The sequence below is a fragment of the Acomys minous genome (genome assembly GCF_964271855.1).
Source record: "Acomys minous genome assembly, chromosome: 19".
Classification (NCBI taxonomy): Eukaryota; Metazoa; Chordata; class Mammalia; order Rodentia; family Muridae; genus Acomys; species Acomys minous.
The window spans coordinates 12,081,109-12,095,477 of NC_140499.1; the positions used below are offsets into that span (position 1 = coordinate 12,081,109).

The following is a 14,369-nucleotide window of genomic DNA, read 5'->3' on the forward strand; positions in this document are numbered from 1 at the left end:
AACAGCTCTGGCTGTCCTGGAACCAGCTGTGTAGACCAAGCTAGCCTTGAACTCACTGAGATCCGCCTGCCTCTGCTTCCCAAGTGCTGGGTTTAAAGATACTTTCCTTTCTATTTTATGTTTTAAATAGATAGGTAGGTAAATAGTAGGCATAGATGAGATAGATAGATAGATAGATAGATAGATAGATAGATAGATAGACAGATAGATGATAGACAGACAGATGATTGATAAGTGAGATAGATAAATAGATGATATATAGACATGATTTACAGATGAAGGATGGATGGATGGATGGATGGATGGATGGATGGATGGATGATGGGTAGATGTAGTCCACATAGAGCATTTCCTTTAAGATTCTGGCTTATGTCTCTTAACATGATGACCTCTAGTTCCAACCATTCTCCTGAAAACAGCATGTCAATCTTTATGTTGAACAAAACTCCATGAAATCCATGCACCACATATTCTTTACCCCATCATTTGTTGATAGACATCTAGGCTGGTTCCACATTGACTGTTATAAGTAATACCAAGTACCCACGCATGTGAGGTGTCTTTTAAACTGTGCTCTGGTGCATGGATGAACTCTCCACATTCCCTATGTGTTCTAATCCTCAAAGTGGTGGTGGTGGTGGTGGTCTTCTTCTCCTCCTCCTCCTCCATCTTCTTTTAAAGCCATATCCTGAATGAATAAATTCATTATTATTTTCCCCTCTTCCTCTTCCTCCTTTTCCTCCTCCTCCTCTTCCACCTCCTCTTCTTCTTCCTCCTCCTCCTCCTCCTCTTCTTCTTCTCCTTCTTCTAAAGCCATATCCTGAGTGAATAAATGCATTGCTAGGGAACATGCAGGTGGAAGAATTTAGCAAACTCAGGAGGTTGGCAAGAAGATAGCTACATGAGCAGCACCAGGATAAATACTAAAAGCACAGGTCTCAGAAATTCTTTTACAGTAAAATGTAAAACCATTCATTCTAGAAGTACACAGGAGAAGCTGAAGACAATTCCAGACCGTGCTGACAATGCCAGCTACTTCTGAGAAAGACAAAATGGGAGTCTGAGGAAAGCATGAATATTTGAAAGTGGAACCTTGTGTTTATTTGAGCAATGGAAGTTCCCCAGTCTGGGAAAGCTCTGTGAAGCACAGAAGCATACTTTTGAAATGAAGGATGCCACTACTGTGAGTGTGCTCTCACTCTCTGCACATAGAGCAACCACACAGGAGGCAACTAACCCCAAGCCTACGCTGAAAGCCTGGGAGTTTCTCATTTCTGATTAAAATGGTGCCATGCCACTGGGCAGAACCCCCTAAGTTGTGAGTAGACTTGCTTCCTCTTTCTTGAGGTCACTCACTTGGCACCACATCCAGGTGGTGGGTCTCAGTTTCCCCTATGAACAGGTACAGGCACCGTGTTGATACTGTAAGGGACTTCACCTTCCCTTGGGGAGTTCTTAAGGTACACACTCTGATCTCCTGGTGACATGGGTTTCATAGAAGATTCCAAAGTCCCCTTTCTTGGCAAGTTTTTCAAAAAACAGTGTGAGATGGCATCCTTAACACAGCTCTCCTCAGACCACTTGATACATGCCTGGTACAAATATCCATAAGTAAATCAAACTATCAACAGAACTAATTGTACTTAAAAATAGGACAAAATATTTGCTCAAGTTGTCTGCTAACTTGCTGAATTAGAAATCCCACTATCCATTTGTTCTGGTTCCCTATAGGTAAAGCCAGGATTTGTGGAGAGAATTCCACTAAAGCCAGTGGCATGCATGCTATAGCCATGTCAGCTGCCTTACATCTTGGGCTATATTAAGACACTCCTAAGGTGCTTACAGCAGTCCCTAGATACTCAGGGGCATGGTGGAGTGACTGCACTGGAACTTCCTAAGGAAAATTTTGTTTCAAGTCTCCAGGAAATTCCAATTGTTGCTGAGTGTGAGAACAACTACTCAATAAAGACAGGTCCTAATTCCACGTGTCTACAGGAAGACCTGGGGCCAAGAATCTAGAAAGGAGGAGCTCAGAGAGATGGGTCAACAGTTAAAAGCCCTTGCTGCTCTTCCAAACAGTCTCATTCTCCAGGGAACCTCACGCCCTCTCCTGGCCTCTGAGGGTACACACAAAAGTGACTGACAAACACAGATACACACACACACACACACACACACACACACACACACACAAAAGCAGGTCTTTAAGAAAAGAGTAAGGGAGGTTCCTACCTGTGGCTCAGTTTATGGAGCATTTGCCTAACATGCTGAACTCTCAGTCTGATCCCCAACACCAGACATGGTGGCACAGCCCTGTAATTCCAGCATTCAGGAAGTAGAGGCAGGAGCATCATGAGTTCAGAGTCATCGAACATTATATAGGGAGGTGGAGGACAGCCTGAGCTACATGAGACCGTCTCAAAAGGAGAAATTTTTAAAAGAGAAAAAGTACTTATCATAGCTGCATCAAGTGGTATTTGCTATGAGGAAACACTGAATGGCCCTTGTGTGTCTGCTGGCAGAGGAAGAACTGGGGTGTGTCCAAACAACGAATCACACTGAAGGTAAGCAGTGATGCTCGAGAGACTAAGCATCACCAGCCCATAGGTGCTGAAAGTACACAGCAAAACACCAAACTCAAGAGCGCAGGGTTAACTGGGAGGGGGGAGGGTGTACAGGGAGCATTTTCTAAATCTGTGATGTTTTCTTTAAAAACAGAACAAAATAAAGCAAGTTCTTAGGAGAGGGCTGAGCTCTGGGCATACAGGTCTGCTTGATTGTCCCATACAATCTGCATGCATTGAGTCAGTTTGAATTCTTAATTTATAAACTCTCCATATGCTTAGAGGTGTCATTTATAATAGCCAAGGTTAGAAGGAACCCAAAGATGCCCACTGATGGCTAAACAGGTAAGCCCCTACATGCATACCATTGAGTCTTTTTAAATGAAGGCAAGTTTGACACATAGCTCAGTGCTGAAGAATCTTGCCGGCATTACGTCCAGTGGAGCAGGAAAGATAAGGGGCTGGGTGTGGTGGCACTCGGGAGGCAGAGGCAGGCAGATCTCTGTGATTTCAAGGCCAGCCTGGTCTACAAAGAGTTCCAAGACAGCCAAGATAACTCAGAAAAACTCAGTGTGGGGGGGAGTGGGGTGGGGAAGATGGGGGGAGCTACAGAATCTCACTGATATAAAGAGGCTCAGTCAATACATAACAGAAAACAGAAGAGGCAGGGGGGCGGGGGGCCCACCGGGCAGGCAAGCAATGGAAGCCTGTGTTTGATGAGAACAGTTTCAGATTGGGAAGATGAAAAATGCTCTGGAGTGGGACTGTGGTCATGACTGCATAACAAAGCAATTTAATGCCACCTAACTGTACATACCCTAAAAATAAAGCAATCCATGCATTACACTTTTAAGTTTTTAACTTTAAATGTCACATTATTTGTATGTGCCCATCAGGATGGGAAATTCCCCAAACTAACATTTGAGTTACCATGTAAGAGAATACTATGCACTCAAAAAAGAAAAAAATTAGGTCAAGCCACATTGCTGGCTGTTTGCCAAGGCACACTGGTGGTCACCACAAATAAGTGAGCAGTAAAGATGGGTTCCGCTGTCAGCACTACAGACCTTCTCTAGAAACTACTCAAGAGACCAGAGACACTGACTGCTGTGGGCGCGGGAGGGGAAGCAGAATTTGAGGTGGGTTCAGGATCCAACTTGTCAAAAAAAAAAAAGTCATTTGAATATACTCCTCTAGATTACCTACAAAGGAGGGAAGGAGAGGAAATGCCTTTTCAAATTTCTGGGATACTGTGTGTCAGCTCACTGAGCAGAAATTGTTCTGTCCTTGCCCCAAATACATCACATTCCAGGAAAGATTAGTATTTTGAACTTAGTTTTTATACTGTCGCTGTGACGTCTACTCCTTCAGTAACACTTTGCCCTTTATGTTGTTTTCTTTTTAACCTCTGTCTTTTCTGAGGCTCTAAGTCCGTACTGTGTGAAGGACCTGCACTTACCATCACTTTATCCTCAGTTCCGTGCTTCTTGTCCACATGCGGGAAAATGTGACAATAAGAGGTTGTTTTTTTTTTTTTAATAAAGTAGGCATTCTGAAAGAATTTTATTTATTTTAAATAAAATACATTCCCCATTTCTCCCACAATGTCACCTTAGCAGCTTTATCAAGGAAAACATTCACTGATGACTCTTAAAGACGCTTTGCCTGGATTTGCTTTATTTTCAAATTAATCTAAGTTTCACTTCACTTGCCAGTAAAACTCATATCCTCTGCAAGGTTTTAACCAAAATCCTGATTTTAAGTTCATCACAACAGCAAGCTGCAAATTTTTCAAGAGTCCACAAGGTGGCGGTATATGCCTATGGGCCAAGTCTGTAATCTCATAAACTGTTGGAGAAATTGGAGCAAAAGAGCCAGAGCTGCTGGCTAAAGATTAGAAAACGAAGACAGTATGAAAGCCATCTTGCTCTTGTCTGGAGGGAAGGCTGGCATCCAAAATATATTCGAAGTTCTAATTACATACTTAAAAACACAAACACCAAGCTTAACTTACCTTCTCTTTGCTCACAGCATCACCCGCCACTCCATCTTAAATATTCCTAGGGCTCCCACCTTGTGTGTTAGGGGGAGCGGGGGAGGGGTGCACGTGTGTTAGGCACATTTTTCTGGGAAAATTCTGTCTCAGAAATGAAGGCGTACTGCAGTTCAGTGAGAGTATTAATAGGGACAAGACAGAAACTTCTCAATGGTTTATGAGCATCCCACAAATAGGAATAAACCTTCAGGTGTTGAGCTCAGAAGACAAGTCTTACAAGCTCTTCACAAACACTGCGTGTCATCTTCACACTGTCCTCTCAGGTGAGCCGCAGCCTGGCAGTGTCTACTGCTGCCTTAGACACCAGCAGCAGTGCAGAGTGGGCCCGTGTGTGGGCGCCACTGTTCCCACCTCCAAATACCTACAGGAAGAGAACCTGCAAGGCTCCTGTGGCTGAGGCATTTCTGATGACCCTTGGTGCATCTCTTTTAAGCTCACAATCTACTGGGAATAATTTAATAAAATGGGCCTCAAAAAACATGCCACATCTCACAAGTCCGACGTGACCACACCTTATACGTGAAACACCCAAGACATTGATGTGTGTCTGCTCTATGCCGCACTTCTTTCTAGAGGCTGTGGGCAGGGTTCTTTTGGGCTCATTTTCTCAGAATTTAAAGGGAACATAAATACCAAAAGGTTTCAACAAAACAGAATACATACCAACCCCAGGGTTTTTTCGGGGGAGGGGTGGCGGGACAGGACACAAGACTCGGACAACTAAGTCTGACAATTCAGTGTTCTGGGCCTAGCAAAGCATGCGGTAGACCAGATGCCACCGTGAATGGGCCACTCACAGACCTCATCCGCAGGATGGGAATAACGCCTTTGTGCCAACCGTTTAGCACCCTTGATTTCCAACTTGTCGTAAGCACTTTTGAGACAAGACTCAGAAACTGTTTTATTAAACTGAACACAAAAAGCCTGTTACAGTATCATCAAGCCTTTATCAGAAATCAGTACATACATGAGAAATCACAGCCAAGATGAGCCATCAACATAAGTGGTATAAGCTTAAATAACATTCAGACTTCTATATTTAATACGCTGAAGGGGGAAAAAAAACTGAAAAAGTAGTTTCAATTTCACAATTCACAGTTGATTGGTTTGAATCCCATGACGGGTCAGTCAGCTCTGTAGCCTCAGAACAGGAGATCTCCAAAACAGAGGCTGGCCCCACTGCCCGGTGGCCTGCTCAGATTCTTAACCCCCAAGTGACCAGGAGAGGGCGCTGTGGGACACAGCCCCACTCTGTGGTCTGGACTAGCACTTCTCAGTTGCATTCTAGGGAGAGCACACTCACAGTTCGCCACAGCGGTCACACGAAAGCTTCCGCACTCTTGGCTTTCTACTTCACTTCTAACTTAAGACAATACCGCCTTAAAAATGCACCCTTGATCCTGGAAGCAAGATCGGCTTTTACTTCCGGACTGACAGCACACACCCAAGAGGAAGGACACATCTATCTCAGCGACGTGTGACAGCAGAGCCTGGCATAGCCAGTAAGGCATTTCAAAGACGACACACACCAAACCCACGCCAGGCCACTGCAGTTGACTGTGGGTTACGGGACCACAGGTGAACAGAGCCAACATGAGACTTACAAAATGCTACACTGGCCTACAGAACCTCTGGCAGGCACTCAGGTACCAAAAGAAAGCAGAACAACCAGCCACTTCCAAGAGGTTTGTTCCCAATAGGGCTTTGCCCTAAGACAGTATCACTCATCCTGACATATGGAGTCATTTCTTTAAAAAATAAAAAGTAAAAAAAATCAGGTAGAGAGTGCATGAGTGGTCAGCAATAAAAAAACATCATTGTCACCAGTAAGGGGGATCACTTGAGTACTCACATTGACGGACCGTTCGTAAAAGCCATTTAAAGACAAAAAGAATCAAACAGACCCTGCATTGGTTGGTACTCAATAGTGGGTGAGATTTTAGCAACTGCTTTGGACTTAATTAAAAGGTACAATTTATACCCTGGCATGGTGGTACATGCCCATAATCCCAGCACTGAGGTGAAGGCAAGAGGATCAGGAGTTCAGGGGCAGCCACAGCTACATAATAGAATGCCAGGGCTACACGGAACTTCAGAAAAGAACAAATGACAACAGGACTATCTTCATGTTAAAAGAATTGTGAGCTGTCTAAAATAAAATTCTTCTTCCTAAAAATAAATACAGTCCTTCTAAGGGCCCAAAGGAAGTGTTTGGTTACACTGGAAGCCTATGCACTCAAGGCTGGGCCCTGATTTGGTTCTACCCATCCAATTTCTCTGACCTGAGCAAACCCCCTCAGTTCTGCTGAGGCGTCCACAGAAGGTGGGCACAGGACGGGGCCAGACAGCAGTTCTCCTCCACATGACTGGAGGGCGCTGCCGACTACCCTAAGGCTTGCCCACCCCTCAGTGGACAGAACTGCTGTCTCAGTGTTTAATTCTGCTATGTACAGGTGTAGGGGTCACCGTGCCCAGGAGTTCACAGCAAGTCCTGTCGGGGAAGTAACCTTCTGGGCCAGGTGACCTGGTGCAGACTTGTTGAAAACTCTAAGCATGCTCAGTAGCAGACACAAGGAAGACTGATGTCCAGGAGAAAACCGAATGGTTACTGGCTCAGGCTGTGACCTGCAACGTGCAGCTTTCCTAAGACAATAACATTTAAATATTAAATCCTAGTGCACGATGTGCACACTACGGGCACTGTCTGAAATTTATACTGAGTCCTGATGGGCAGGCACGTGAATACAGCAACGGGCTCATGGGAACATTCGGGAATACAAGTGGGAAAATGTCAACAGAAGAAGACAAGAGTTGGGTATGCTCCATAATTTTTTCCACTCTGACAAATGTCCAAAGTTCTTTATAATAAAACGTTGAAGCAAATGTTACTATCTCTACATGAAAATTAGTTTAATCAAAAGATTATAAAGACTCAGGAAATTTAAAGTTTTCAGTTAATTGATGGAAAGAAACTGTCGTTTTTCAAAGGCCTCAAGCTTGCTTGGAAAATCCCCTCCACAGATGCACGACCAGGAGCTACTGTCCCAGGCAGTCTCTCAGGGCACTATGTCTGCAGATACATCCTTCTCTCTTCTCTACAGAAAAACCAGGCCACAGCACGATCCGTGTAGGAACTTTTGTTCCAATATCAGCATCTCAAGCTCCGACTGCTCTGCACCGACAAGCACGGCCACCAAGGTCCCTACTGCCGGCCTTGGCAAGCCCAGAGTGCAGCTTCCAAAACAGCAAACTGAGGCTGCACTAAGAAGGCGAGGGAAGACACAGAACAGAATTGAATTCACAAGGACCTTTGCTATTTCAAGCTATTTTATGAACTGTGGTTAATGGCAGTAAATTCTGTCATCTCTACCCTCTGTGAAATGCTAATGCTTGCTAAAGGCACTCATATTCTGGGCTTAACGGACACAAGGTCACATGGGACCAGAAGCCAGGACTTTTTTTTTTTTTTGGTAGCTACAGAGAAAGAGGCGTTCACAAAGAGTCCCTATTGAAAATGGGAAGGAAATGCCACATAGCTGTCCATATAAATGTCTCATGAGAAGATATTTACACTGCTAGTGTCCACTCAGCCATGTTGACATGGCAGTTCACAGGGGACTCGCCCAAACAGAACACAAAAGCAACAAAGCACTTTTATTTAATCACATATAAAACTCCTAACAGAGACTCAACGTGGGGGACGGTAGATGCCTACATGAAACTTCCCTATACCCCAATAGACTGTTTCTCCAGTTCTAAAGACACTCCACTGCTTGGGCACAGAGCTCACGAGTTTCTCCAGTAAATCCAGTGAAGCCGAGGTCTGACACTCACAGGACATTCCAAATCAGCCACCATTGAGCCTCACCTCAGAGAAAGCACTGTGTGGAAGTCCCTCGTCTGTCCAGACTCACTCCTTAGGCTGCCTTCCACCATACTCCCAGGCAACACAGGTTGGAGTAGTCGAAAGTCCCACGGTCAGTTCTGAGATCCTGTATACCCAAGGATCCTTCATCAGGGTTACATGTACATGTGTAGCTTCTCTCCCTGTTCAGATTGTAGCCCGAGGGCTGCATAAAGCTCTGCAGGGCAGCCCTGTAGGCTCAGGTGGAAGGTTCACCACAGCAGATCACAAGCTCTCAGCCACCGCCCTCCACTGACTCCCTAAGCCCACGGTGAACTAACAGGGAGAGAGAGCTAAGGAGGAGGTTTTTAATCAAGACAAATGGTGTGTGAAAAGGGATTTCTGACGATGCAGAATTCAGTTCACAAAAGGCAAGCTGACAAGCGTAAAACAAAAGGCGCATATTTACAAGCAGTAGGACAAGGACCAATGCAGACCGGCGAAGCCTTCTGTTCAAGGTGAAGTCTGAAAGGTCAAAGGGCACAGGGCTATAGATGGACTTCAAAAACTAACGCCCTGGACAGGCATATGGGATGCAGGTCCCGTGCCTGAAACTGGACTCTTCCTGAAGCCTGGAGTCTGGGTGTTCGGACTGGCCTGGTTAAGGAGGAACAGGGTCACAAGACCTGACCGTGATGCTGCAAATAATGGATGAAAATAAGATCTACCTAATTTTGTACTACGGTCCTCCCTTTGTTTAGACTTCTGTCTGCCCTTGACTGTGACCACACAATTCCTGGGGAACAGGGTGATTCAGATACCACCAGACATAGCTTGATCAGACGAGGAAGGGACACTGTCCATAGGGTTCATGCAGTGAGAAACTGCACCACGCAGCTCCAATAGCCTCTGCCACCTACCCGCTGCCTTACCCACTGAGTGCAAGTGAGTACAGGGCGCCCTCAGGCAGGGATCTTCCAAGTATCGAAGACACCCACATAACCTCTCCCAATGACCGTGGCAGCTACTTCTCAACTTCCAGCATTTTTAAACAAACTGAGCTATCGTAGGCAACCTGGCACTGGAGTGTCATAAAACAAATGCATCGCTCTTTTTTAGTGCAAAGGAATATAGAAATAACACTATCCATCTAACATTTCTCTCTAAAAGAAACCACACTTATGCGTCCCTAACATCCATTAAGGGCACTGGGAGACTAGAAACCTGAATTCACTAGGCTTGAAAACACGTCAAGCCCTTAAGTCCACTGTTTTTTGTACATACAGGAGGAGAGTAGGGGAGTGGGGGTGGGGGTAGGGGTGGGGGTAGGGGTGGGGGTGGGGCACATCCATTGATTTGATTCCCAAAGGAAAAGCTCAAAGGAGATGAATGTCACATTTAGAGAATTCAAATCCATATGCAGAGACTTTTATGTGAGATAAGGATGAGGTGAAATTCTCTCTGGGCTATCACATAAAACTAGACCCAAACACAGAAACACACAGACCCACAGACCCACAGAGAGAGCAAATGAGACTGTTAAACAATCACAGAAGCAAGTGGCCAGCACTATATTTAAGTCTACCAGAAGAATGATATTTAGCAGCAAAATGAGCCACCAGATGGCCACCAAGACACACCCTACACCGACCAACTCTGTAGATGGCCGCAGGGGTAGGGGGGTGTTCTTGGTATGAGGTGTTGCCAATGGAGATCAAATCTCAAGAGAACACTGTTCTTCCTTCTGTTTCCAAGGAGGAGCTTCTTAACCAGACAGTTTTACTTTTCAAGAAACCAGCATTCAACTGGACAGAGTAACCAGGGCTGTTCTAGAAACTAGTCATAAAATTAACCTGTAATTACGGGTCTCAACTGTTCTGAAGCAAGGATGGGGAGAAGGGGTGGCGAATGCTCCCTTCCTCTCCGCCTGTTTGCCCACAGAGTTCTTGAGGTGACACAGGCGTTTCCACTTGGGACATGCGTGCTAAAATGTGCATCCGGTATAGTGCAAACACTGCTCACGATGAACCTTCTGCAGACGCATGCTTCCCTAAGAAGCACGGGACAACAAGTAGAAAATAAAGAAAGCACAGTGAACACATGTTCACATAATACTCCATGAGTCGATCTAGACGTACACTATGGCTTTTTATTTAAAAAATAATCTTCCCATTATAATCATTAGACACCAAAGTCATCTGTGTTTTCAGTCTCTTCAAGGAGGCAAAGAAAAAGATGCAATGTCTGTGTGTTTTTCTACTAGAAATGACACTGAAACTTGATCAGCTTTAAAAAAAAAAAAAAGAAAAAAGAAAAATTTCTACCTAAGAAATAGCAGAAAGCAGTATTTTCCAGGAGTGCCCATTACCCGTCTGGGCAGCGTCAGGATCTGACCATCAAAAAGTCACAAATAATGACTATCCCATGAGTTCATGCGATTATAATTACACGCTGAAATATAACTTCATAGTGAAAATATAATTCCAAATTGAAGTCTCAAACACATCCTTGCGTTTCCTTGAACCATCTGAAAATATATTTTTAAAAAAGGAATATCCATCTTCAACTCACTGACCAGTCAAGTCTGGGTCTCAGAAACTGACAGTACAGAGAGGGACCAGGAATGGGCGTAGCAGACAAGCTGATCCAAGTAGGAAGGGAGGCATGAACTACATGTGCACAGTCCACACATGAAGACGGGGTTACATGTTCAGAGGAACATAGTATTCCGGAAGTATCTGAATTCAAGGAAACCTATGTGTCAATCACAGAAGGAAATGCCACAGGGAACCAACTGCTGCTGAGAGACCCAAGCGCACACTGTATAATAGAGCATCTTACTGACAGCACTGAAGTGATGGTTCCCCAGGAGCATCGGGAAATGGGACTGCCTGCTTACCTATTTTCAGTATAATCTGAAGTGAGAGCTCAAATCAATCCATCTTATGTGCATAAAACTAAAACTGTAAAAGTGGATGCCATTTTTAGATGATCATAGCTCTAAATGGTCAGGCTACGACTGCTTAACCAAAACGTGGCCAAGATAAGAAATTACTACTGATGGGGCGGGCAGCTCACACACCGTAGGTTGTTTGACACAGCTGGCCCAAAAGAGCATCATGATGTAAGACACACACCTCCCTCCCCAACCCCGACTTGACGACTCACGGCACCTGGGCACCACTGAAGGTTACTCGTTTTAAGCAGAGGAATGAGGAATGTACGCTCACGAGGATGGGGGGTGGGGGCGGGGGGGGGGCGGCCACAGAGCAAGGCAGGTTGACAGAAGGCAAACAACAGGCAGGACCAGCCTCTCCGAGAGCGCGGCCATCACTGTAGATAGCCCAGGTTCTCCATCTCGCTCCTGTACCGCTGCTCAGACACCTTGCTTTTGTGCTGCTTGCTCTCTAGATGCTGCCGGAACTCCACCTCTTCACCAGCCCCAACATTACACATAGAGCAGTAAAACTGGCCACTGGGAGTAACGCACATGGCAAGATCTCGCGGGATCCTCTGCCGAGAGCGGGCATTGAAGTAAGGACCTGCGGAAGCAAGAGGTAGACGTGGGATGATCAAGGGAGGGGAGGTGGCTGGAGGACCTGAGATCCGCTCTCCAGCACCCACATAAAAGCCAGGCGTTGTGGCCTGTGCCTGTAACCCCAGTGCTGGAAGGGCGGAGACAGGAGCATCCTGGGGACTAGCTAGCCAGCTTGCCTAGCCAATCAGTAAGCTGTCATTTCAGTGAGAGACCCTGTCTCAAGGAGCACAACAGAGAAAGATACCCAAAATTGACCTCTAGCCTTTATAAGGGCACCCGCACACAGATGCAGATACTCAGTGTCCACTTACTAGAAACACTCTACCAGTTTTCACTGTACTCTCTAATTCTAAATTCAGACTCTTTAAATGAAGGAGAGGTGAATGGGTTTTTTTTTTCTTTAATTACATGCGCATAGAAGTTCAATCTATGAACATAAATTGATTGAGTCTCCAACTAGTGCCAGGGCACTGACTGCAGAGCCAAGCCTAGGTTCTAAATGCTTATGGCTCTTAAAAGTAAACATCTGGCTGGGCGTGGTGGCACATGTCTTTAATCCCAGCACTCAGGGACGCAGAGGCACTCAGATCTCTGTGAGTTCGAAACCAGCCTGGTCTACAAACAGAGTTCCAAGACAGCCAAGGCTACACAGCAAAACCCTGACTTGAGGGGGAAAAAAAAGTAAATGGTTTAAAGACTGTAGCTGAGCATAGGTGGCTTGTGCCTGTAATTAAGCACTTGGGAGCCTGAGGCAAAGGACTGTGACAGATTTGAAGCTAGGGTGGGCAACACAGTAAAAACCTATCACTCCAACCCAGTCTCTGTATTTTTATTACTCTACGTAGAGTAATAATCTATGCCATCTTCATCCTAAAATGTATCTTCCGTGACATTAACACAGTGAGGGAATGATTCCTCATCTCAGCTAGCTTTTTAACTAAAGCCTTTGTCTTTTTGTTGACCTTGGTCATAGCCAATAATACACTGAGATTTCATTCATCAGACCAGAGGCTTGTCTGTCTTTCTGTATTTCCACCAGCTGTCTCTTGTTATTCAGTGAAACCTGTTTTACCTTACTCTTCATACAAACACCCCCTGCTGGCATGCACAGTGTTCAGGGCTGTGGTGACATAGCTCCCCACCTCACAAGAATTCTCTAGATAATTCTCATTTACTATCTGTATGAAAATCACACCGAATATGGTGAATATGGTGTGACGTAAAATCAGGAAGGGCGACCATGCGTGCATTAGTCAAATTTCTTCCTCAATACTGAGGCTGTCTGTCCAGTGAGCTCCACGGGCCTGCCATCTGCACCTGAGCTAGCAGGTGTGAACTGCTGTGCCTGGCCTGTCATCTGCACCTGAGCCAGCAGGTGTGACCTGCTGTGCCTGGCCTGCCATTTGCACCTGAGACAGCAGGTGCTGTGCCTGGCCTGCCACCTGCACCTGAGCTAGCAGGTGTGAACTGCTGTGCCTGGCCTGCCATCTGCACCTGAGCTAGCAGGTGTGAACTGCTGTGCCTAGTCTGCCATCTGCACCTGAGCTAGCAGGTGTGAACTGCTGTGCCTGGCCTGCCACCTGCACCTGAGCCAGCAGGTGCTATGCCTGGCCTGCCATCTGCACCTGAGCCAGGTGTGAACTGCTGTGCCTGGCCTGCCACCTGCACCTGAGCCAGCAGGTGTGAACTGCTGTGCCTGGCCTGCCACCTACACCTGAGCCAGCAGGTGTGAACTGCTGTGCCTGGCTTTTTCCCCTTAAAATTGGAATCAAACTCAGGTCCTCGTTTCCATGACTACACCATCTTCCCGGCCCACAAGAGGCACATTTTCTTTTTTCTTATTTCTTTGTTTTTTTCTGAGACAGGGTTTCCTCTTTGTAGCCTTGGCTGTCCTGGACTCACTTTGTAGACCAGGCTGGCCTCAAAACTCAGAGATCAGCCTGCCTCTGCCTCCCTGAGTGATGGGATTACTGGCGTGCACTACCATCCCTGGCTAAGAGGCTCATTTTCTAATATGTTCTACATATTTCATCTGATGAATTTTTTTAATAAGGAATTAAAAGAGTCTCTAAGACACTATGATTTTAAACCAAAATAAGTAATATAGTGAACGGGAAATAAAGAATACCAGAAATACACAACTGAGGCGCAGCTCAGCAAAACAACCACTAACCTATTTTCTTGGGGCCACCTACTACTATCATTTGCAGACGTGTGTGCACTTGCACACACGGACCCACAGGACAGGATACCTGAATTGCTCTGGACTGTATACATATTCCTCCTGGTGGCCACCATCTTAAATTCACTCCCTTCTTTCCGGGTCCGCCGTTGCCCTGCCTCTGGGGAGTCCCTGGTGAAAACGAA

General features: G+C 45.7%; 1 protein-coding gene across 3 annotated transcripts in view; it reads right to left on the reverse strand.

The window, feature by feature from the left end:
• Positions 1 to 5,495: 5,495 nt before the first annotated feature.
• The window catches only part of ZMAT3 (zinc finger matrin-type 3), a 38,094-nt gene continuing 29,220 nt past the window's right edge, over positions 5,496 to 14,369 (reverse strand). For all 3 annotated transcript variants that reach the window (XM_084769839.1, XM_084769840.1, XM_084769841.1), the window contains exons 5-6: positions 14,255 to 14,355; positions 5,496 to 12,006 (exon numbers count right to left, since the gene is read on the reverse strand). In XM_084769839.1, coding sequence (XP_084625965.1) covers positions 11,795 to 12,006; positions 14,255 to 14,355 — 313 coding nt within the window. In that variant the 3' untranslated portion in view covers positions 5,496 to 11,794. The remainder of the gene's footprint in view (positions 12,007 to 14,254; positions 14,356 to 14,369) is intronic.